The 25612-nt window shown below is 44.9% G+C and overlaps 1 protein-coding gene across 1 annotated transcript in view; it reads left to right on the top strand.

The window, feature by feature from the left end:
* Positions 1–2549: 2549 nt before the first annotated feature.
* Positions 2550–25612, top strand: part of DKK2 (dickkopf WNT signaling pathway inhibitor 2) — a 76278-nt gene continuing 53215 nt past the window's right edge. Inside the window, exon 1 of the mRNA XM_066632702.1 lies at positions 2550–2813. Coding sequence (XP_066488799.1) covers positions 2550–2813 — 264 coding nt within the window. The remainder of the gene's footprint in view (positions 2814–25612) is intronic.

Genomic DNA, 25612 nt, shown 5'->3' with positions numbered 1-25612 from the left:
CCAACACTGGTGCAGCCACAAGGCAGCTCTGAGGTAAGGGAACAAATATTTCCATACCTTGAGGAGGCCTCCGTGACTGCCTCCCCACCACATGAAGCAGTGCACTCCTCATTGGCACAACTGCCCCGGAATTGGCACTGGAAAATTGGATAGGATCAGGCCCTTAGAGAGCTCCATCACCACCACTTGGATAGTGCAAAAATCCCCAAACTGTTCAGGGTCGAGCCAGAGGATACTTATGCATCGCTGGGAACACTGGTTAGATAAGTAATTACCTGGCATGGTATAATGCTGCTTCCTATGAATAATTTCCCCCTCCCCAGATATTGTGGTGGAGACTGGAAGGACCCTTAGTGAGGAACTGCAGCAGTTATTTTGCTTCAACAGCTTAACCTTTCCCCCTCTGATGTAACAAACATAGTATTATTACCATTCTGTTGTACTGCTCTCTGATTGGTCACAGCAAACAGCCAATCACCATTCTGCATATAATCTAAACTTAGAAAAATATTTATTTTATTATGTTTCCTAACCTTCCCTTCCTGGAGTTCAGCTGTGAAATAGAATCCCTGCTATAAATGGCCCTATTCCAAAAGACAGTGGGACTGGACTAGTGAGCCTTAGATGGGTGAGGCCACTTGAAATCCCTCTCTCTTGTGCTGGGTCCATCACACCTGGATTTGGGATGAGCCACTCAAATGAGTCACCCTCAATGGCTGTGCATAAGAAGGCAGAGGGGCACCTGCCCAAGGCGGGCTCATCATCCATCCCCACTGGCCAGGAAAAGATGCTGAAGCTGGGACTAGTCTTGGGGAGTGGGGTGGATGGCTCAGCAACTTCTTTCCTACCACTGGCCAACAACAGCCTGAAGGGACGATGGTTCGGAGCCACGAAGCTGGTGTAGGGCAGGATGTAGGTGTAGGGCTCCCTCTGCCAGCTCCAAAACCCTGTTGCAAATCATGCCTCTCCACATTGCTCCACACCCCAGCCCTGCATAAGACCTAAGAGCTCTGCTGGATCAGGACCAAGGCCCATCTAGTCCAGCTTCCTGCATCTCACAGCAGCCCACCAAATGCCTCAGGGAACACACAGGCAACAGATATATGCATCTTGCTGCCACTCCCCGGCTTTCTACTTGCCCTGGCACCACCCAATGAAGATTCCAGCCTGTGGCTTGGGTTTAACTTGGGCCACTTTATTAAAAACAAGTGACCCATTTTTAATGCATTAAACCTACTGAATTTACCTTCCTTCCTTTGCCAGTCAGAGGTATATGAAAAAACTACCATCCAAGGCCAATTTGGATGACAGAAAAAAAAAATCCTACCCACCCCTAATGATGAGTGACCTGCTAATCTCAGACTATACATACCCATTGTGGCTTGTAACCTGTGATAGAGTTTTCCCTCAGAAAAGTTTTCTTCTGTGGAAAGAAAGGAGCCCTAATTGCAGCGGGGCTCTGACCTCACATCTGGTTTTGTCTCTGGTGAGAACTTCTGCAGCCCAGAATGAAAGGCACAGCCCCTCCACGCCCATCCCTCAGATGGGGAAGTCTGTGGGGAAGAAGCTCTGCTCAGCCTGGCCCACACAAGGTCCACTTCAAGTGGCAGAACCTGCAGGAAACCTGCCAACCCCTGAAGGTGAATTCTGTCCAGGCAGTGGGGGGGGGGGGCGAAATGTGCCTGCAGCAGCCCTTTGTCAGCACATCAGCTCACTCCTCCCATCTCGGTGGCAAGGCCAGAGGGCCAGCCAGGGGCATCCATCGCATGTCCAAGAGTCCCCGGAGAGGCTGGAGAATGAACCCTTCACCAGAGCCCCCTCTGTCGGGCGTGGCCAGTTGAGAGACACGGATGCAGAAGCGACTTTAAGGAACCCACACGCCAAACCCCAAGACTACGAAGTGTGTGTGTGGGGGGTGGGGGGTGGTAAAGGCCGTGTGAACGCAAGAGGGGTACGTCAAGGAGGGACAGTAAGGCAATTGGAGCTCCACTGTCGGGAATGCAAATGACTGTATGGCCATCCTCTCCAGTCTCCGCCTTGATGCCAGTGCGGCTCTGGTCCATCGGCCCGTTCCGGGGGGTGAGGGGAAGAGGAGGGGGCAGGGAGGAGATGTGGGGAGTGGGCGAGGGCGTGAGTCAGCGTCGCTCCCTGTCACTCGGCGGCTTTGGGGGGCGGAGAGAAAGCCCAGCCCCGGCCGGGGAGCTATAAGAGCGAAGGGGGCAGCGGGAGGGCGCAGGAGAGCGCGGCTGCGGTTGCGTCCTGCGCGTGGGGCGCTCGCTCTCCGCTCCCGCGGGATGCTCGGGACCAGCTGAGCGCGGGCGGGCAGCGCGCTCAGCACTCCCGGCCAGTGGCTCTGCCGGGACTGGGGGCTGCTTCCGCGGGGGGCGACCCGCCTCTCGCTGCCTCTGAAGCCCCGGCAGGGCTCCGCGGGCGGGGAGGCGCGCGCAGGAGGAAGGAGGCGCGCAGGATGCCCGCGCCCAGGCTTTGATTCGCGCCCCTGCGCGCTTCCTGCGGCCCGGCAGCCGCCTCCACTCCGGGGAAGAGCGGCGATGATCATGCTCGGCCGGCACACCTCCTCCTCCCCGCGCCCGCTGCTGGTCCTGGCCGCGGTGCTGCTCGTGGAGAGCTCCCAGCTGGACGGCTCCAAGGTGAACTCCATCAAGGCCACCCTCCTGGGCGAGGCGCCCACGCAGGCCACCAACCGCTCCACCGCCTTCCCGCAGGGCCTGGCGCTGGGCAGCGGCGGCAGCAGGAAGGGCAAGATCCTGGGCCAGGCGGGCAAGGGGCTGAAGCACTTCCACCGGCAGGGCGAGGTAGGACCGCGCCTCTTTCCTGCCCTCGCGCCCTCACCTGCCCCTGAGCCGTGATGTCACTGTGTGTGAGCTCCTCTGGTGGTTCTCAGGCTGGCCCACCAGAGTCACTGCCCAATCTTGGGTGGTTGGAGAAACCGACAGGGGAGATTGGACTCTGTGCATCGGGGGTTCAACAGCCTGCTCTTGGGGGGGGGGGAGCGCTGCTGCCTAATAGCCACAGACAGAGGCTTGAGCAGCTGGTTAAGTGAAAACCTTTTTTCAGGTGCTCCTGATGCTAAAAAGTTTGGGAACTACTATGTAACTGGCACGACTCTGTCCGTCTTTTGTCCCCAACATCCAGAACTCTGTCTCTGGAATGGATTTCTGATCCATACAATCCAGTGCAGACTGTTGGCAACCCATCTTCATTGGCAGCACCCTTAACAAGGACAGCTGTTCTAGACAGCAGTCTGTGGCCATCCGCTTGCTCCTTGTTGTGGAGAGTAACAACCTGAAGAGAAGGTGGAATAATAAGACAAGCGTTCAGAGTGAAACCACCAGATTGGGCAGGAAATCAAAAGCTCTGGGGAGATCACGGCTAGGACTGACTTCCAAACAAGCCTGTGATGGTTTACACGCTTGCTTGAATGCTGTGGAAAGGGCTCTCCCATATTCATGTGTGTGTGTGTGTGCGCGAGAGAGTGAGAGAGAATAAGTGAGTGTGCGAGAGCACTTAGGATCATGCAATGTGTTTCAGATTACTGGAAGAGCTGTTGCTATCCCCAGCTGAGGCAATGCTTTATCTCAGATGAGTGAGCAGCAGCTGGATATCCAGGGCCAAATCCTGCTCCCAGAGGAGTATAGGCTGCATCCTCCCCCAGCTGCCAATCAAAAGGGAAGAAGTGACAGAGCAAGAAGAATTAGAAGCTAGGAAATGGAAGAATTGGGGCAAATCTACTGTGAAAGGGTGAAGGGATTTGCCCACCACTGTCCACCCCCCTGCCTCATAATTGCTCTTCATGAGACTAATTGCTGGCCAGGATCTTAGGACTCAAACAGATAATGATGGAAAAGTTCTGCATCCAGATAAACTTTGAAGCAAAATCTGGTTAAGAGCTAATGTGGCAAGAGTGGGATTTGGAGCTGGACAGCAGCACTGAAGGAGAGGACAACCCTTTCCCCTTGTTGTTTTCCAGGTCAAAATCCCTTCCCCAGATACTGTCATATATACAGTACATATTATGCTTGTCTGTCCCGTCCCCCCCAGCCCAGCTAATAGCAGATTCCAGGAAGGATTCAATTGGGAAAAAGGCTTAGGGAGAAAGGGTTAAACCCTCCTTCTCAACTATTGCTGCTCCAATCCCATTTTCCCCCTTCCACAGCTGCACTTAAGTTTAAAAAAAAACAAACCTGGAAGATCTAATCACAGATCTGCATCATGGCTCCTCTGGCCCTTAGGTGTTCACAATGAGTGTTGACATTTTCTCTGCTTGTTGCCTGGTGACTATGACAACACTAAGGACAGGGAAAGGTCCTTACCTGAACCTATCCAGTTCATTTGTCCTTATCACCTTTGAACAGCTCAGGAGTTGATTAGGAACATAGCATCTTTATTCCATTCTTTTTTGTATTCTCCTCTCATGTGCATTTGAACTGCAAAGGTATTCTGCATTCCACAGGAAGTAGAGGGTGTCAAAAGTTATGGATTGCAGAAAAAGTCACCTGCCAGACTGTCACAGATTCAGACAAACGTAGGTCCTTGAAATATATGTTTGATATGATACAGCAACTGAACTGCTAAGATTCAATCAACACTGAAAAGGAAATATACTGAATGCCTTAACAAGCATTTTCCAAAAGGGAGAAAGAATCTGCAAAGTCACTCAGGCTGCAATCCTGTCCACACTTTCCTGGGAATAAATCTCATTGAACACACTGGAACTTACTTCTGAGTAGACATGCATAGGATTGGGCTGTCAGCTGGCTGACCTATTCTCAGTAGCTTCTTAATAATAGAATGTGTTCAAATATTTATCACTAGTATAAATAGTAGCATGCACTGTTTCCAAGGAGAAACAAAATGCAATACTTGAGCAAGAATGCACAAATTGTTTGGCTTTTGAACTTTGCTGTCACATAGACAAAGAAGCATCTTCAGCAAAGTTTTAGCAGCAGATGTATATTTTAATGGAATGCTACCAAAATACCTGCCATCACCCAAAAATGCAACTCACATTGCAAATGTGAAATGACCTGACAACATCTACATGTGTTAAGACTTTTTGAAGCTTTCGATTTAAAATTGGTATGAAGACTGTAGTGGTGGTATTGGGGTTGAGGAAGAGCAACAAGAATGATGACAAATAATGCTAAATTTAGCCCAGACTAATGAGCAGCTTCCCTATGCTAGTCAGTGAAATGGCCATTATGATTACTTGCTCTGCAGTGATTCTGCTTCTCTGACTTTAGGGTAACAAAATAGGTAACACAAAATATTCTGAAATCAAGCCATGGTCCAAAAAACTGCATAAAGGATAAAATTGGGGAAGGGTCCGGTTGTAGATTCAAAAGCTCCTCAACTATCCCCTCCCTTTGTGTCTTCATTTCCATCTCCATGCTTTACACCATGCTGCCCCATGTGGTTGTAATGATTTCCTCTGTATTCATCAGAAGACTGATGAACATATGAAGTTGCCTTACATTCAGTCAGACTTATCAGCCCTTCTAGTCCAGTATGACTGCTCTGATGGGGCAAGAACTTCCTAGGATCTTACTGCCCAATCCTAAGCAACATTCCAGCACTGATGCAGTTGCAATGCATCCCCGAGGTAAGGGAACAAATGTTCCCTTACCTCGAGGAGGCCTTTTATTACTGCTTCCTCCCTCCCCCCCCCCCCAGAATGCAATGCCATGGCTGCATTGATGCTGGAAAGTTGGTTAGGATTGGACTGTTAGTCAGAAGGCTTTCCCCACCTACTACCTGTGATGTTGCTATACATGAAGTTGATGCGAGAGTGCTCTTTTCTTCTTCCACTTTATAGCCTTCTCAGAAGTTTGTTCTAGCTGCACTTCCTCCTTCACATGGTCTCCCAGTCTTTATTCTCCTAAAGTAGACCAAAAACTTCTATGAGCATGAGGTGCCTCACTAATGGGTTCTGTACATTACTCGCCCTAGACAATGTTAACACCACACAGATACCACTTGGAGGTACTAATAATGACAGAAATGGCAGTTGCAGCCACTCCAACGTATTAGTATCTGTAGGTCAGTGGTTGGGGTGCTATTACCAGTGTAGTATTGACAATGTAACAAATCAGATAATATGATAGCATATAATCTCGTAGAACTAGATTATATGCTATGAACAATCCTATTATTTTCTGTAACAATACTTGAAAACTCTCATACAACTAACAATGAAAATGTTGGCAAGAGCCTTCAAAGTAAATAAAGATACTTTTGGAAGTCAAATTTAATATATTGAATTGCTAACTGTGATGTTTTGTGTTCTGGTGCTTTTCAGTCATTTTGGACAACAACCTTTACTCTGAATCAGGGTGGTTTAGTTCAAGATATGCCACCCAGATAAGTAATGTTTTTACTTTGGGACTTCACTCGGAGGATAGAAATCTTGAGAAATGCGTGTTGGTCGTACATACAGACGCAAGTTATGGCCAGTAGATTATACATACCACAAAAACTCAGGATGAAGCTCTTCCTTGATTGTACTACTACTGGCTTCAGGTGGAGTTTCATCAGCTTAAATGCACCCACATCTTAAAATTACTGCAAATATAAAAAAAGAGCTTGTCAAGAGAAAAAGATTCCATTTTGCCCATGTACAGGAAATTTGGCTTTGTGGGAATTCAGGCAGACTTGCCCAACCTTGTACAATAGAGGAAAAAAAACATTATTTGCTCCAGCTAAATGTATAGACTGTGTTTAGCAACATTTTGGAATTATCTGAAATTCTTCCATGTGAGTATATCAGAATCAACAGTGGTACAATATATTCATTCACCTATCTCTTGCTAACATGACTCTGTTCTTTCCACTTGCTTGAAAATAAGTTCCACTGAAATCAGTGCGGCTTATTTCCAGGAAATAGCACTTCTTAGAGCCCAATCCTATCCAACTTTCCAGTCCCTCTGGAAAGGGACTGGTGGTAGTGGGGGTAGGCACAGAGGCCTCCTCAAGGCAAGGGAACAAACATTACCGTGGGGCTGCATTGGCTCTGGAAAGCTGGATAGGATTTGGCCCTATGTATCAGAAGCAAAGAGCTTTACCAAAGTTGCCATGGGATGAGGGAGAACTACATGGGGTACATGATTATAGGAACACATAGTCACATATAGAATGATGAGAAATATATTCTAAGAGAAGCCCTTGAGTTTACAATCCTTGAAATTGTGCTTATTATGTTAGGACCACAGGGCAATTTAGTGAATCTTCTTCAGTTGCTGCTTCTGGTATTTCTCTGTGAAATTAGAATGGTTTTGAGTATTCTTCTGAAGAGAGTAGTCTTCTGTTGATCATTTAACTTTGTTGACATTCATTGTTTCAAAACTGGAAAGCTGCTGTCTTAAGAATTGTGGATTTTTATGTCCTAAATAATTAGCACATAACATTTTAATAATTTTGTTTTAAATGGACCTTTATTAGATTATCCATTCTCCCGAACTGTTTAGACTATAAAACATTGTTTTGTAGAACATAAGAACTTGTTTGTTAATAAATCCCATTTTGGGTTAAAGAACAAGGCTTTATTTTTTTTTCTTTACATTGATGGCGTTTAGTTTGATTGAATAAGATTATTTCCTCCTTTTGCAAAGATGACTTTAGATAAAAGTTAGAATAGGACTGCAAAAAACAAAAGGAATGAAACTTTGTTTGCTATTAAAATGCGAGTCCCTTGTAGATTAATGGTGTGTGGTTAGAATGATTCCAGTCTACACATTAAAAATAATATATAATGTGTTCAATTGGATTGCTGGGTCAATATGCTTTCAAAACACTTTGTAAGTATATTTGTTGTGTCCAGGTTAGTAGATTTTCTTCTGATCTGCTACTGATAATTTACACATGGGTGGGACGTTGTCTGTAATTCACTTCATGATCAGTCACAGTTTGTATTCCAGTTGTGTGTTTGTGTTTGAGTTGTTCCATGCCTTATGTAGCAACAATTCTTGCTTTTCCCACTGAATGCATGCTTCTCTCTCTGGTGAGAGAAAGACAGCACTCCTTAGACTGGGTCAAGCCATTGGTCCATTTCATTCAGTATTGTGGACACAGATTGGCAACATCTCTCCTGGATGTCAGACAGGCAAATTTCTCTGACCTACCTAGAGATCGTAGGAATTGAATCTGGGATCATCTGCATGAAGTATGTGATCTGTCACTGAGCTAAGCCCCCCCCCCCTAACAAATATGCACATTGTAGCTCTATGATACAAATTTTCAAACACCTGTTGTGTATGACACATGATTGGAATACATATAGCCATAAGGATGCATGAAAATAAGTTGATTTTTTGAACAGCAAAAGAACGCATAATGCTGGAAGAAAGAAAATGCACATGTACAGGAAGTGCTCGGAGATTAGTATGTGGATAGTAACAGCCCAATTCTATGCAGAATTGGATGCATGCCTAACTTTGCAAAGGATCAGGCTATGAGGGTCAAAACCAAAATGAAATACCATATGCTGGCTCTTATGCAAATCTAATCAAAGTAATGAGGAACTCTTAATTCTTTTAGATTTCCTACTCTTAGGATTCCCTACTCTTAGGATTCCTTTAACCTGGTCAAAGTCCCTTGCAATGTGCTGTGGGAGTAGAAGTTTGCATATAGAAATAAAGTACATTTTAAAAAGACCAGAATTATATACATTAAATACCAAAACAAGGAACCGTAATTTTTCTCAAATGTCTTAGGGCCAAATCCTGTCCAATTTTCCAGCACTGATGTAGCCATGCTAATGGAATGTCTGGTGCATCTTACAGTGAAGGAGCTGTCATGGAGGCCTCTTCAAGGTACAGGAATGGTGGTTTCCTTATATGGGGGCTGCATTGCGACTGCACGGGCACTGGAAAGTTGGATAGGATTGGGCCCTTAGTTCTAAGATTCTGAGCAGCTTTAGCAACTGGAGATATCCTCCATTGTTATACAAACATCTGCATCTGCAAGAAGAAAACACATTTTCTGGGCCTCTATAAAGTCTGATAATTTAATTATGAAACCATTTAGCTCTATACAGTAGACAATGAAGGCTGCAATCCTAACCACACTTTCCTGAGAGTAAGCCCCACTGAACAAAAAAGGACTTACTTCTGAGTAGACCTGGTTACAATTGTACCGGAAATAGATAATGCAGCACATCAACTATTTTATTTTTTCCACAAATACAAAGGCACTCATTCTGCAGGGAATTCCAAATATGCAGTATTTTCCATTTAAGAATGCCAAGGGCATAGTTTGGGAATTAATTTGGTGAAACATTATCTCAAGGATGGGGAAGTAAATCCTACTAATACCTTTGTGGGCAATGTTCAGTCTTATAATGGTAGAAAAAGAAATTGATGTTTAGATTTTTTGCCCAGCTTTTCTTTTCAGGGATTCAGGCACAGAGAGATTCAGGGACGCTCTCAACAGATAACTTTTGGGGATGGGTGGAGGTGGACCATAAATGAGATCAGAGGTGTAGCTAGGTCATTTGACACCCGGGGCCCATAAATTTTTGTCACCCCATATGACTTACTTACTTACTTAATTATTAATAATTAATTAATTATTAATTATATTGTTTAATTAATTAATTCACTTTTTATACCACCCTTCCTCTAAGCAGCTCAGGGTGGTGTACATGGTGTACATGGTTCCTCCCCTTATTTTGTCCTCACAACAACCCTGTGAGGTAGGTGAGACAGAGATAATAATAGTCATGACTTGGAATGAATAATAATAATGACCAGAAAAATAAATGCAGTGAATATTTTCCCACAAGCAATGAATGAAATTCTACACCAAATGGTATATAACATGATGGTATTATTCCTAAATGCCACAATTTCCAGAATTTTGCTCACTAGGGTGTCACTCTCCCCCCCCCCCCCCATGTCTCATTGGCCTGTTTTGAATTAAAGCAGTGGTTCTCAAACCTTTAACACTGGGACCCACTTTTTAGAATGACCATCTGTCCAGGAAGCACCGGAAGTGATGTCATGGCTGGAAGTGACATCATCAAGCAAAATAAAATAATTATAAATAATTAAATTAAGGAAAAACAGATAAATAAGGGGAAACCAGCCCTGTTTCACCAAGTGAATTTTCTCTGTAGCCTGCCTGCAATAACACCTCCCCCCCCACATACACACAGATAAAGCAGTGAGATTTTCAGCCCTCCCCAGTGCCCACCTTACCAGCTCAAGTCCCTAGTTTATTCTTTGGAAGGGCTGCCTTCTGGAGCATTTGTTGAGCTCCGCTTTCATCAGATGGGGACCATGCAGCTAGCCTTGCATTCCCCTTTGCCTGACTTGACCAGCAACCAAGGCACATTTGCTTACTCGTGAGTAAACACGGCCATGTTGCTTACTTTTGCTTTCCATAAGCCTCAATACATTCCTCTGCTTGGAGGAAGGGACTTCCTTCTTGGGTGTTTTTGGGGGTCTGCTTTCATTGGATAGGAACCATTCTGGTGTCACTGGATTCTTCTCAGCCTGCCCTTTTCCGATGAACTATGGCAAACTTGCCTACTTGTGAGTAAATGCGCAGTATGGCTCATTTTCCATAGGGTTCAATGCATTTTTTGGTTTCCAGTTTTTTTGCCATAACTTTTGATGGAAAGGAGATATTTCAATCTGGTTTTTTGCATTGCATTCCGCTGGAAATTCTACAACCAACAGTACATAGCTTGATGGGGTTACTCCTAACCTTCATAATGTTAGCGATGTTGGGGCATTTGTGGTTTTACACCCCCCCAAGGGTGGTACCTGGGGCGGACCGCCCCTCCGCCCCCCACTAGCTATGCCATTGAATGAGATTAATTGAAACATCTGCTTTGAGCAGCAATTGGGGGAGACTGCAAACTGGTGGGTGGTGTCATGTGACCTGTGTTTGCTTGCCTGCCTCCTCCCCCAGCCCAGCCATTCTACTCAGGGCTGCTCCATCTTTTTCTTACATGCTCAGAGAACACTTGGAGGGGGGGCTTACCTCCTCTTCCAGATTTGTCACCACTGTGTTCTTTTTCTTAAGTGACCAGGTGGGGTGGGTGCTGGAAGTGGAGAGGTTCTGCTCCCAGGATCCTCCTGACCTAGCACTTTGCAGGAAGCCAAGGTGGAGGTCATGGCACCAATGAAAAGGTGCATGCTGGACCAGGTTGTGTGCGTGCACACTTGCTGGGACACAGGCAGGTGTGTGGGGTGTTACACAGGAACTGGTGGTGTTGACGAGTGCTCACATGCTTGCTGGCAGGGAGGATGGTCAAATTTGGGGTGGGCGGGTAGCCGAATTTGCTGCTGTTTTGAGTGGTGATCGGTTTGGTTTGATCGGAGTGGTTGTTCCTGGGATGGGGCTGTGTCCCAGAGCCATGCTTTCCATGCAGAGAGTTCCAAGTTTCATCTCTGACATCATAAGGCCCGTGTCTGAAATCTCAGCAACCTGAATCAGTAGAACTCTCAGCCTCCCTGAAGCAAGCAATCCTCACCAAACCACATATGACAGTGGCAGAACCACATCTTCAAATATCTTAAAAGCCACCTAGTGAATTCATAGCAACAGGCTGTCAGGTGGGTATTTTTTTTCTTTCTCAGCCATTCCATGAGATGCTAGGGCTTGAATCCTTTTGCATGTACTTTACCACTGAGCTACAGGCCCATCAACACATTTGGTGTGCTCCCCCCCCCCCCACTGTAGCTGTGGGCAGCAATTTACATCAGGAAAAAGAGATAAAGGGTTAAATTCCACTTAGTTCAGAGGCCTCAGTTCAAATCCTACCACCAATGGCTGCTTTTAACCCATTAAAAAAACAGCACGAGATCTAATCATGTATCTTCCATGTCACGTCCATGGAACCATGCTTCTCTTCATGTGCATAAAGTCACCATGTCAGTGTGACAAGGAATGAAAAGTCTTGTGGAACTAACAAATGAATGTAGCGTGACACATCTATACATCTGATGAAATGGGCTTCAGTTCATGGAGGTTTTGCTACAGTTGATTTGTTGGCCTTTAAGGTCCCACAAGTTTCTTTGTGGGTTTTTTGCCTGTAACTGACTAATATAGTTGCCGCTTTGGAAGACATATTTCAGTTTTTCCTTTGTTGACTCAAAAAGCATTTATGCGGGTCCTGTGTGGTGGGTGGGGTTCCAACCTGGCCCCCAGAACTTCAATCTGTGGTAAGGTGCCCAGAGCTTGGGCCTTTGGGGGAAAATGCTGGTGGCCCCCAGGGACTGCCCCCTTTCAGCAAGTCTGCCCTCCGATTTGGCTGAGGGAGGGGGTTCCAGCACCAGGATCCTCTTCCCAAGCCTCTCGCCTCTCCTGTGGGTCGCTGGGGCTTCACCTTGTGGCTTGGCCTCCTACCATTTTGTGGCTTTATCATCAGTCTGCCAGCTGGTCTTGAAAGGGTTGGTCCCCAGACTCTGCCTACCCCCCTCCCCTCCATGGCCCACTTTAAAGCCGGCTTATGAGCCAAGCCCTCCTGCTTCACCCTCCTAGCTTCCTGCTGCTGCCACTGGGCTTGCCCTGCTGTGCATCTACAGAGACTGCCTGGCACAGCCTGTCTCCAGCCAGCCCACCCAGGGCCCTGCAGCCTCATTGCTAGGCTGAAAGAGGTGCTGCAGTGCCAGGCCAGGACTTCTGGCATCTCAGGTTGGTGGTCGCCCTAGAAAGCTCTGCAACTCTGTGATTGGAAGCAGAGTTTGCCGGCACGTGTGCTGTGGCTGACTTGTTGCTGTCTCCTCCTGGGAGGTGGGATGGGCAGCGGCAGCAGCCATGGAGCCTGGACTCGGCATGGCCAGGCAGGGCCTGTGGCTCACTAGCCGCATCAGGTCAGGGGAGCTCTGGAAACATTATTGGAATTTTCTTCCAAGTTCAACAGCAAAGAGCAAAACAGACTGCATGTCCTGTTAAATCCTAGCTCTCTCTCCTGTAGGGTCACAAGGCTGGGTATGAGGTTTGGCAGGGGGGTGACATGACACCACTCAAGCCTCCCTCTGGCAATCTTTGGGGCTGCTTTGGGCCCAGACACCAGGCACTCCTGCATTTGTTTTCACTATGCGCCGGCGAGAGCACACAGTGGCTGGGCCCAAAATGGCCCAAAGATCACCAAAGGGAGGTGGGCCTTTCACATTTAAACCAATGTGAGAGCCCAGAATTTAGGGGCAATGCAGTTATGTCACCCCACCCCACCCCAAACTTCTGGAAAGCTGCTGAAGGTAGGCGCCAGTGCTGGCACTGCCCTGGGTGCGCCTCTGATGCAGGAATACTTCTGGCTCTCTGTGGGCCTCATTTCAATCTACTATCCTTAGATAGAAACACGTCACTAAAACGTTCAGTGCACAAGCTCAGGAAATTAGAAACACTGATAAATGGGTCAGCAATAAATTGCTCAGATCAATTCTGCTGTGCTAATGTGCAGTCTGCTTTGAAATTCCATTAATCATATCCGGAACACAGGGCTTACTGAGCTCAGTGGAACTCTTTGCCTCAAGCTGACCTAAGAGTCACTCTTTTGAACCTAGAAACCCAGCTCCTAATATCAGACTATAATGGTGTGTGCTTTCTAAGTGGTCAGGGAAATGCATTCTGCGTGCCATCAAAGCAAATCTTATTTTTCCAACTCTGGATTTCACAACAAGTTTTGAGGCTTGGACCTTGTGAACTATGGCTCAAAGTTACCCATAATGATAGTGGCTCCATGTCTCTCTGACCTACCTTTCTGTAGTTCACACCCACAACCAGTTTTTGAGTGTGTTTGTGGCTATTCTTTACTGGTTAACTAGCATGTGTGCCTTTCCCCTTGCAAGCCCGTCCACTAATCTGAGAGTTTCATTGTAGGCCTTTTCTAGATCCTATTCTCTTGGATCAGGCTCCTGGAGAGAGAACTTTTCCTGAGGTCGTGCCCAAATTTTGGAACCTCTGTGTAGACATGTTTGCCTGGTGCTTTCTTTATTGTCTTTCAGATGTCAGGAGAAGCCTGGGCCATTCCATCATGCCTTTAATTACTTTTTGTGATTCTGAGACCCCTTTTAATGGGCCTTTTCATCTACATCTTTTTCTGAATTTTACATTTACCTGGTCACACTGTTACACTTATTGTTTTTATTTTTATATGATTGTTGTGTTTTTGTTCTATTTTAGTGTCTTGAGACCATTTGGTGGAAGATTTAATAAAAATGACAAAATTACATACAAATAACCTTAAGACCATCAGGATTTTATACATGCAGGTGCAATTTAATACACTTGCTCAGGAACATGTTAGAATGGACTGAAATATCTGTCCAATACTAACTGAATTTCTGGTTGTTATGCAGGTAATCCAAGCACAGAGTTCTTTACAGTACAAAAAAATTAGCAGCTCTTAATACTGAGGAAATTTATGGTAACCACCAGGATTTTTAAAAGCTAGTGGCTGCAAGTGTAGCACCTTCATTTGTTACTTTTTGTTTTTGACTAGGAGACATCATTGCAGGTCTGGGCAAGGGTGGCCAAGAACTCCTCAGGAGTAGAGGCCTCCTTGGGAGTAAGATCCAAGCACTGTCAGGACTGGGGTCCCAGTCAGGACACCTCCCTGGGAGTAGGGCCTAGTGCCTCCTGGGAGCAGCAAGCAGCCACGTAGCCAGAAGGAGTGGGGCTGGCCCAGCCCAAGACGGGCTTCATAAGGAGGCTGAACAGCCTAGGGAGAGGTCACTCCTCTCCAGGTGGGAGCAGGGTTGAGGGGAAGGCCAGAGGGGGTAACAACCCTGGTCTTATTCAGATGATCCAGGCCCTGAAGGGAACTTTGCTTACCTCAGCCCTGGAGAGAGTTGCAGGGGGTTGGGAGCTCCCTGATCGTAGACTCACCCAGGCCCTGGGTGTGACATCTCATTGAGCAATCTCATTCCTCAGAAGGCCCTTGAAAGGTCTTTCAGATCACTGTTGCACCAATGGTCCCCCAGGCTGGAGGTTACCATTAAAACAAAGATTGCAGCATCATCAGGAGGGAAAAAAATTACCAGATGGTATTTCATACCAATGTGGGCAAACAAAACTGCATAGTGGTCAGTAAAGTTGACTGGAGTATCCTGAAGGCACAGCAATAATAGGCCTCCTTCAGTGCAAAAACATGTAGCTGTAGTAGTATCTCCAATAATTAGCAACCTGGAGAATGGAATCCTTAACCACAGGACCAAGGCAAAATGTGAATTTGGAAGACAGAAGCAATTATAGTTTTAAATGCAAAGAGAGAGCTGTTTGCTGTTGTGCTTTTCTTTAAAAATCTATACTTAGTAGGAAATTTTCTTGCCTACTGGCAGTGTTCCTAATGCCTCTTTTACTTTTCTTTTTAAAAACTGGGCACCACTGATCTAACCTTGTCACATGGAGTCTCGTTTGATTTATTGTATTTTTAATATGCTGTATTGAAAGGGGGAAAATACCACAATGTATTTTATTATCTCTGATAATAAGCTCCAGGCTCTAGTCAAGATCAGAGCCCTACTTGGCTGAGCCATGTACAAAACCCACTAGGATAAGATGATCTTTGATTGGATGGGCTTATAATTCAAACCAGTAATGCCAGGAAAAGATAGAAGAGTCAGCATGATAAGTATTTCCCTTTTAAATTGGCACTCCATATTTAGAATGCACATGCAACATGTCCCACTCCCCTCCAAAAGTCACTTTCAGGGTAACAGTTCCCCAAATCCTAGTTTCATATTTTGGATTAGCATCCTAATCAATATTGAAAGTACACTGAAAGCCAAAGGCTGCAATTCTAATCATACTTGGAAGGAAACTACATTGAAATCCAGTCTGACATACTTGCAAGCAAAAGTTATTAGTATCAAGGTGTCCTGTACGTTGCCAGTCTTCACAATTTTTTTTTTTTAAAAAGCTTGCATATCAAATCCAAATCCAGATGGCGGCAGGTGGAATTTAAACTCACTCACACCATTCTGCATGTGTTCAAGCTAGCCCTTGCACAACTGTGTTATAATTGAATGCAAAAAAAAACCCCTGCTTCTGCATGTGGATGAGATTCATGGGATACAGCTTGATTTTCCTTATGTAAACCTTTTGTCCACGCTGCTTGTGCATGGAAAGCAGATTTTCCATATAGTATATGAAAGCTTGTTTCCACATGCAGAAAATGTTGCCTGTATCCTAGTCATGGATAATTTGAACACCTCTCCTGGGGATCAGGGCATTTGAGTGTATGGATCCTGCCCAGCTGGGGTATTGGGGCCTTTGCAGCTGTCTAATGTAGTCAGATATTGATGCTGGGCCTGAGAGTTGCAACCCATCCTACTTTGTTTCCAGCATTGACACTGAGTTGTCAGAGAGAAGTGATGGTAGAAACATGAACTGACAGGTGCAGTTCTAGACATGAGCACTGCAGACTAAGGCCTCTGAGAGGAATTTTATCAGGGGGTACAAAGTTTTTTATTTTTCTGGGGGGGGGCACACAAATATTTAGTGTGTTGGAAGTTCTTCAGCCAATCAGAAAGCAGACATTATATCCATGTCTTAGGTTACCAGTAGGAAGCCCACAGTTTTTTAAATTGCAAATGAATGACATATGACAGTTTACTATTCAGTCCTGCAGGGATGGGCAAGTCCAGCATGGCTTGACTTGAGTCGAGTCTAGAGTCACTGCCCCCCCATGACTCGAGTCCCCGCCACCCATGAGACATACAAAATTATGCACTGGAAGGATAGAGTGGATAGAGAGATGTTCCTTTCCCTCTCATACAACACCAGAACCAGGAGACATCCACTAAAATTGAGTGTTGGGAGAGTTAGGACAGACAAAAGAAAATATTTATTCAGTGTGTAGTTGGTCTGTGGAACTCCTGGCCACAGGATGTGGTGCTGGCATCTGGCCTAGATGCCTTTAAAAGGGGATTGGACAAATTTCTGGAGGAAAAATCCATCACTGGTTACAAGCCATGATGTGTATGTACAACCTCCTGATTTTAGAAGTGGGCCACCTCAGAATACCAGCTGCAAGGGAAAGCACCAGGATGCAGGTCTCTTGTTGTCTTGTGTGCTCCCTGGGGCATTTGGTGGGCCACCATAAGATACAGTAAGCTGGACTAGATGGGCCTATGGCCTGATCCAGTGGGGCTGTTCTTATGATTCAACATGAAAATGAGTCATAACGGGGGCACTTTCCAAGTCACCAAGTCACCCTTAGTGATTTGACCCACCCCCTTTAAAATGCCCACTGCAGAAAAAAAAACAGGGCTGAGAGAGAGAGAGAGAGAGTTAAGCCTGTTGCCCGTCCCATCTATAAAAAGGGCAGGAGGAGGTGGGAAGGACTGCGAGAGAACAGGGACAGAAGTGGCAACAGCTGTGAGGCTTACCAGGACACCAGATCCTTAATAGCTCAGAAGTAGTCCCATTTGCACCAGCCATTCAATGAGAGTTCCTCCTCCAAGTAGCAGTTATGCGAAGGAAAGTGTGTTTGCTACAAACTGCCTCCCTCCCACCCAGCTTCCCTGCCTCCTTTCTCTCCCTCCCTGGGCTTCTGCAGCAAGAACCCCCTTGGGTCCTCCTCCTGCCCTCCTTCAGTCAAAGATCCAGTGATCATTGGTTCTTTCCTTCCTATCAGACTTGCCCCTGCCTCCCCTCTCCTAGTCATTGCAAAAAGAAAACATTAACCCTTCCCTGTCTTGTGCTTAGAATTCTCTGCTATTTGCCCGGTCTGAATGATGACTCCACAAGGTTTTTCATGCCACAAAAAGAGTAAAAAAGTACACCCAGACACAGGCAGACTTGAGTCTGCATGCATGGGGATGAGTCACAAGTCAAAGGGCCATGACTCTAGTGTTCTTCAGAGTCTTCCATGCTCATGACTCATGAGTCAATGAGTCAACAAAAAAACACACGTTTTCGCAACTCAAGTCCGAGTCACCTAATCTACTGTATTCATGAAAGTTCTAGGGACTCCATTTGCAAAAATATTATTCACAGATATATAGTTCAGTTATTAATAATAATAATAATAATAATAATAATAATAATAATAATATTATTATTATTATTATTAATAATAATAATAATAATAATAATAATAATAATAATAATAATAATAATAATAATAATACAGGTATTTATATACCGCCTTTCTTTCTTTCTTTCAAGAACCACAACATTCAGGTGTTTCTATCTGATCTGGTTTCACATTCTGGCCTCCATCCTCCCATGCTCAGAGCAGATGGAATAGCTCTGCTTCAGCTTGTTAGCTGCTTCAAGTTCGCCGGTGGCCTCGAACTGGCGACCTTGTGGATGTTATCTTCAGGCAAATGGTCTCTAGACCTCCTCCTATTAATAAGCTAATACTATTTGGAAAGAGCTTGGGCTGATATAATATTTGGGGCTTGTATTCATGTGGGTACTTGTGACTCTCATTGTCCCTAAGAGGAGTAAGAGCCCAATCCTATCCAACTTTCCAGCGCCAATGCAACCACAATGCAGCCCCAAGGCAAGGTAACAAATGTTACAACAAACAAATGGAAACAAACCTTGAGGAGGCCTCCATAACTATCCCCTCACCACAGAATGCAGTGCATGCCCCATTGGCATAGCTGCTTTAACCCTGGAAAGTTGGATAGGATTGGGCCTTAACAAAGCAAAACTGGCCTCCAGCCTCCTTTCTACAGTTCCCTGAACAAAACCTAGTGATGCATTTTACCTCATGTGCATCTTGTTAAGGGCAACGTGTTCACTGAAGCAGAACAGCTGTCTGTCAAAAGTTAGGTTAAAAATTCACTCTATATTAAAACTTTTGTTCCATTGGAAGGACTGTGCTTCTTAACTCAGTAAAAATGTTTTTTGCAATTGTTTGAATTAATACAGTGCTTCCAAAATGCTTTTTAGGAGTGCTTGTAAAATTCAGGGCTTGTTTTGCTCCCCCTTTGGTATCTTCCAGAACTTCCCTTGCAAGGAAATGGCTTTTTAACCAGAAGAATCCTCTTGAAATTATGATTTTTTTTTTTTTTGCAAGGGGGTCTTTGCCACAGCAGCTGCAACAAATTGCAAGTGAACTTTAGTCTCAATTGGCTCTTTACATTTAAATGTATGAGTGACCAAGAAAATAAGACTGTTATAGCTTGCACAGCAACTAGTTAAGAATTGAATTTTATGATATGAAATGGATGAGAGGAGTAGAACAGCAAGCATTATTGTAAAACTATCACTGAACTTGGATGCCAGATGTCTAGAAGGAGGTTGAAAAATGTCTTAGGTGAACTTGGTTTTATCTCGACCTCTTTTGAACTTCACCTGTGAGAAGTTCATAGAGTTACAGTTTTGATAACTTCTTCTTTCTTCTCAAGTGGTCTCATTAGAACAAAAAGTAGAAGAGGTGCCATTTCAGTTTGCAAGGGAAGGGGAATTATTTTCATCATGGTTTACCTTTTGATTGTGGATGTGCAATATGCAAGATGAAACTGCACAAAACTGGGGTTTTTTAAGAGCATTTCTCGTTGTTACTTCTTAATACCTCAAAATAACATAACACAGTGGTAACACAGGTCAAACAAACACTGTCTTTCAAGCAAAACTGGAACCTAAAAGGTCTTGGTAGCCTTGAACCTGAACTGGAACCGAACCCCTAAAACAAAAAAGTGAAAACTTGTTCAATAATTAATAATGCAAATAATTTGGAGGAGATATTTTTGAAGGGCAGTGAGGAGTCCTCTTAAATCAGCTGATTTGGAAAATCTACATTTTTCAGTGGGTGATGTTAAAAGATGCAGGAGAGATTGGTGGTCCTCCTGGTGCTTGAGACTTGACCACTCATCAACAAGTTCTCAACATGGAGGATTCTTGAACTGAGGCAGCTCAAGCTTCTTGAGTGTCCTTGGCACTGCAGATCCTTCTTTCTGCCATTCTCCCATTGGATCCTAAACAGGATAAGTTCTTTTCATTTTTTTGCTAAACCTGTGAAGTTTTTTGGAAGAAAGGTTAGGAACTTGAGTAGGGGAGATTAAAAACATGATATTGATAACTGATTTGAAGAGAACATGGTACTCCGTTTATATGTGTGTGTGGCTGCTTAGCAAATAACCAAATTTGTGGTTTCAGTGCCATTAAACCCTCCAAAGGCTATGCGCTGGTTACCTCTGGAGGGCTTTTTGACGCCAGCAGAGGCCACAAGCATCCGCCTACAGCCTCTGCAGGCTTCAAAATGAACCCTGGAAGCAAAAAAAAAGTGACTTCTGGTTTCCCTGGGGAAATCAGAAATGATGTTTTAATGCCTTTTAAGTAGGGGCAGTCTAAAATGGTATTTGCAGAATAACACTGCCGTAACGCAAAATTGGGCTCATAAAACGACAAACACAATATTCTGCTCAATTAACAAAATGACACCACCATGTGACCATTAGTGGCTGTGGAGTGACTGTGGATCATCCCAAGTGCTTCTGACTGTTTTTATGTCCCTAACTCCCTTGGAGCACTCCTGCTTTAACAGGCTGTAGAGTCTTCTGAGCATGCTCAGAAGCTGCCATGGAAAATGCATGGAGCCCTATGGAAAGTGGAGAAGCCACAGTGCACATTTACTCATGAGTAGGCAGCCGTGCCCTGGTCCATTGGAAAGGGCAAGCTGAGAGGAGTGCAACACCACCCAAATGCTCCTGATCCAATGAACACAGGCCCCAAAAACACTTGAAGGAAGTCCCTCCCTCCAACCGAATAAATGTATTGAACCCTATGAAGGGTGAAACTGAGCTACGTTGTTGCATTTACTTGTGAGTAAGCAAATGTTTAATTGTTCCTTGCTATATCTGTGTGTGTTTTTTCCTGCACTAAAAGCAATTTTTCCCCATAACAATTCAATGCTATATTCAATTCTGTTGGTTCAAGTTGCTATTTTCTCAACATTTTAATTTGGCAATGTCTTAATTTGTTGTGTTTGGCAACATTGGTTCATTGTAGTTGTTTATACAAACAGCATGCAAGTCTTAAATGGCTCCTGTAAGTTTAATTGAAGTAGTTGACTATGTAGTTGTGCTCTTTGGGATTGGTGTGATGTGTTTTATGCCTATGGCTATGTCTGCTGACAGCCACAGGCATAAAAACATATATACCACCTATACAACAGTGATTGGACTTGATAAAAATGCTTTAATATTGATTAAAATATTAATTTGGAATAAAACCACGTAACACTACTATAAGACTGCTTTCAGTCCTCTTTTTTTTTTAAGGATAATACCATCAACCACGAAAAAATAAAACCATTTTAGACTGCCTCTAAAGGCATTCTGACACCTGGGGAAGCCCTCCTGGTGCCTCAGAATGCCTTTAAAGGCATTAAAATATCACTTTCAGTTTTCTGAGGGAAACCAGAAGTAGTTTTTTTTGCCTCCACACTTCAGAATGAAGCTGCAGAAGCTGCAGAATGACTGCAGAATCTTCAGAAAAAGCCGTCCTCCAAGCACTGGCTGCCTTCAGAGGGCGACCAGGTTGAGCCAAGTCTGGCTTGAGTCTGCATTGAACCAGATCTGCAGATATAAAATCCTTGGATAAACAGCCTCAACCTTTCCCTGAGGAAAGCGTTCCACTGAGGAAAGCTCCAGACCCCGCAGTGGGGCTTCTCAAGACTGTGCTGGCTACTTTGCTGGCGCAGATGAGCCCAACATGGAGGATAGGATCCAATGGAGAAGGTCTCGGCTGGTCCCACCCCACCCTCAAATGCCTCCCCCACCATGAAAACCTGCGATGCCACCTGGCAACTTACCTCTATGTGCTCCTGCAGCATCCTCGACCCAGCACTGGGCCCATTACCAACTGGCACTGGCCCTGGTTCGGCGCTCCCTCCTCACAGGGTGCCATAAATGTGTTTTTGGGGCATGTTTATGACACCCAGCGCCAGCGCTAGGACTGGATTGGATTGGGCCCTGAGCCAGTTAATGAATTTGATGTTGTTTTGCATGATAATGTATCCAAATCAGTACAAAGTGTCTGAATTAGAACTTAACTGAAAAAAATACTGGTGAACTTGAACTGAATCCATATTTTTTATGGTTTGACTCACAAAACTGTAGTTTTAGAGTTCTGACCTGCCATCAACAAGAAGGCCAGGTCCACATCTTTTTTATGTTTATAGTTCTTATTTGTTGGGATTTTTTTCATTTCTTGTTTTATAGAGAAGTAGTGTAATAGAAAGTGTTCGCCTTATCTAACTGGACAATGTCACGAGGAAGGGACAGCTTTTTTAATTAGTTGTAATAAGAATTTTTGAAAAAAGCAGAGATGTGTCGTTTGTTATTACTGATGGGCAAGCAGCACACTGCAGGCCTTTGAAGTGGAAATTATCGTGATGTTTGAAACAAACAGGATGGGTGGAAAATGCAAGAGCTGGTAGTGATGGATACAGGAAGAAGGTATGGCAGCATTTTTACCTACATGGCCTTCTTGCTGGGCAGGCAAGAAGGAGAAGAAAGCTGAGAAGGCTGGGCAAACAGAAGAATCTCAGGTCCTATTGCCTTATTGTTTCATACTACAGCTTTGCTGCTATGATTGCTCATGGTGGCAGCATAGGAGTGGACCATCTTGGTGAATGGTTAGCATTGCCAACACTCTAGGTCTAACCTGGAATCTCTCGGAATCCGCACCAATCTCCTGGTGACTTCTGAGAGCAACCCTGGAGATTTAACAGGGCCTCCAGGAATTTCCAACATGGCAGGATGTTGGAGAAAGAAAACCAGGAGCAGTGACAGTCAGAGTTGGCAACACTAAGAATGTTTAAAGGTCCCCTGTAATTTTTATGCAGAAATTCCAATTCTTTCCTTATTCCAGATATTGGCAGCTTGAGGACCTTACTGCTGCTCAGTAGCTACAGGATCAACAATTCACTGCCAGTATGAAAGACAACTGCTGTAGAGGATGCATTTTATCTGTATGATGCATTTCTTTCACCAGCAACCCATAGTCCTTTATTCCTACACTGATCTAATGCTTTCTATATAAAACTGGACAGGGATGCAAGCATGTTACAAGCCGAGTTGTGGCTTTTTTTTTTTTTTTTAATGAATCCCTTCCTGGCCTTGCCGACTCAGAAAGACTCAGAAAAGAGTTAGAAAAGACTCTGCTCGTGCCTCATGTGTTCAGCAGCTGGAACAGCGGTGCCAGTTCAGACAGGCAGTTCTGTGTGTCTGGTTTGATTTTAGCCTCCAGAAGCTCTGGCACTGTGGTGTTCTCCGGAGAAGCATCTACGTGGTATTTCATTGACCAGTGATATGGTGCTAGTGGTGGAAATGGCATGTGAGTTGGGACTCCCTGATATGAGATGAATCAAGTCTTTTCAATACAGGATGCAGACTATGGCCAAATTTCTGGTTTTGATTTTCCCTTTTTTTGTTGTATAGCATGTCTGTGGGTCACCTTTCAACATTCAGATTTTGGCTGCCTGATAGGAAGGGCGGAGGGTTAGCATGAAATACATTGCTCTGTGGTATCATTTCCATGGAAAGCAACTACTGATGAAGCCTGGTATATCTTCATGATAAAGATGTTTGGGCCTCACGCATTAACTGGCTTGAGTGAAATCAAAACTGTGAGACGTTACTTCCACGAGAGGCAGAAAGGCGAAATTTGGTACATGTGTCTTTCGAGACATTGCAATGAGTACAGGTGTTTGAAAGTGAAACAGTTTTGCATCACAGTCAGAATATGTAGTGTGAAATCTCCCTCATAACAATGGTCAACACTTCAAGCCACACAGGAGATAGAACTGACAGGAGTTGGAATTCTCCCTTCACACAGTTAAACCAGCCTCCACCTGGAGGAGGGGTACTTGACCATATTGATGTGGTTTGCATCCTCAGTGGGCTTTAGGACACGGCCTAGGAGAGGGGGTAAAGGGAGTAATTTATACCTGGGCCCAGGGGTTAAAAAGGGGGCCCAAGAGCCAAAGGAGGGGGCCCAGAAATTTCCTGGGATCTTACATTTTCCTATTGACTCAAAACTTGTTGCCTGCACGAGATGCTGGGGACACTTATCATGAGCGTGGGGCCCCAGCTACTGGCAAACCATATATGCTGGGCTGAGGAATGCATGCATGACACTCCTTAACACAGTTTCAAATCTGGGAGGAAGTGGGACTGCTACAATAGCTCATTGGCTTGGGGATCTGCTTACCATGAAGGTGTGTATAGGAGCTCAGGGACACAGCTGCAAGACTACAGCTGCTGCAGAAGCAAGTTTACGCACAGGACAGGACACTTTCCATTCTATGATGCTAATTTTCTGCATGATTTTCTATATTTAAAAGATTTTAGAGAGACTTAAGAGTGTGTTTGGTTTTCCATATTACTGTATCTAGCTGCCAATGCCACATGGGTGGGTAGACCTAGGCTCCAAAGACTGGGGTCTCCACTCTCCCCCCACCCTGTTTCACCCCTCCCTGCCCCCATTCTCCTCACCCGTCACTACCTTCCCCTGCTCTTTCACCCCTCCTTCTTTGCAAAGGGGCCCAAAATAAACTTTGTACCCCCTGATAAAATTCCTCTCAAAGGCCCTGCTGTAGAGAGACTGCGGCAGACTGGGTGAAGGGGCACCCTAAATCTGTGATGGAAAACTCTGCCACCTGCTGCTGACAGAGTTGCATCATTCACTTCATGAGCATGCATGCCATGTATGTGTGAGAGTGTGAAACCAAACTCCTGTGTTGCTTTGGGAACATTGCAAACCAGACATATCATTGGGTCTTCAGCAGCAGATGGCCAAGAAGTTTTATAGGTGGGTAGATTTGTGTGAGCTTAATGACAGGGCTGCTTGAGACCTGTGAGTTTTCTCCTTGTCTACAGTCTTTTAGCACCTGTGCTTGCTTATTTATTTATTTATTTATTTATTTTATTTTATTTTATTTATTTGAGAAATTTCTATCCTGCCTTTCTGTAATTAAGACAACATGCAAGATCATGCATGACTATAAAAATTAACAATATAGAAAAACAGCATAACACAATGATACTATATAAATGAGACTATGATGAAAACAGCACAATAAAACCAGCAGGATTAAACCTCACACTTACATACTAAAGGCATGCCAGAATGTTCCCGGCACAGTGGAAAGCCAGCAGGGATTAACTTCCAGAGTCTGGGTGCAACTGCAGAGAAGTCTTTCTCCTGAGTCCTAACACACAGGGAGAACCTCCCCTGCTGATTTTAGCAAGCGGGCAGGTCTGTATGGGAGGAGGCTATCCTTCAAGTATTCCAGACTCCATGCTGGTTAGGATGTTGAAGTCTAGAAACAACACTTTGAATTGTGTCTGGAAGCATGCTGGAGATCAGTGTAGATGTTGCAATGCCAGCGACACATGGTCCTGGTAGTCAGTCCTCATTAACAACATGGCCCTTGCATTCTGGACCAACTCTGATCAGTTTTCAAAAGCAGCTCCATCTAGAGCACATTGTAATAATCTGACCACAGTGCCAACAAGGCATGTATTATCGTGACTGGATCTGACCTATCCAGAAATGAACACAGTTGGTGCACTGGCTAGACCTGGGCATCCAGGCTCAAAGTCAGGTCAAGTAACACCTACAAGTGAAGAACTTAGACTTTTAAGAGAAGTGCTATTCATCCAGCACAGGCTGAATCCCT

The sequence above is a fragment of the Tiliqua scincoides genome, chromosome 6, assembly GCF_035046505.1.
Source record: "Tiliqua scincoides isolate rTilSci1 chromosome 6, rTilSci1.hap2, whole genome shotgun sequence".
NCBI classification, from domain to species: domain Eukaryota; kingdom Metazoa; phylum Chordata; class Lepidosauria; order Squamata; family Scincidae; genus Tiliqua; species Tiliqua scincoides.
Note: the sequence above shows the minus strand (reverse complement) of the source record. Positions and strands in the feature narration are given on the sequence as shown.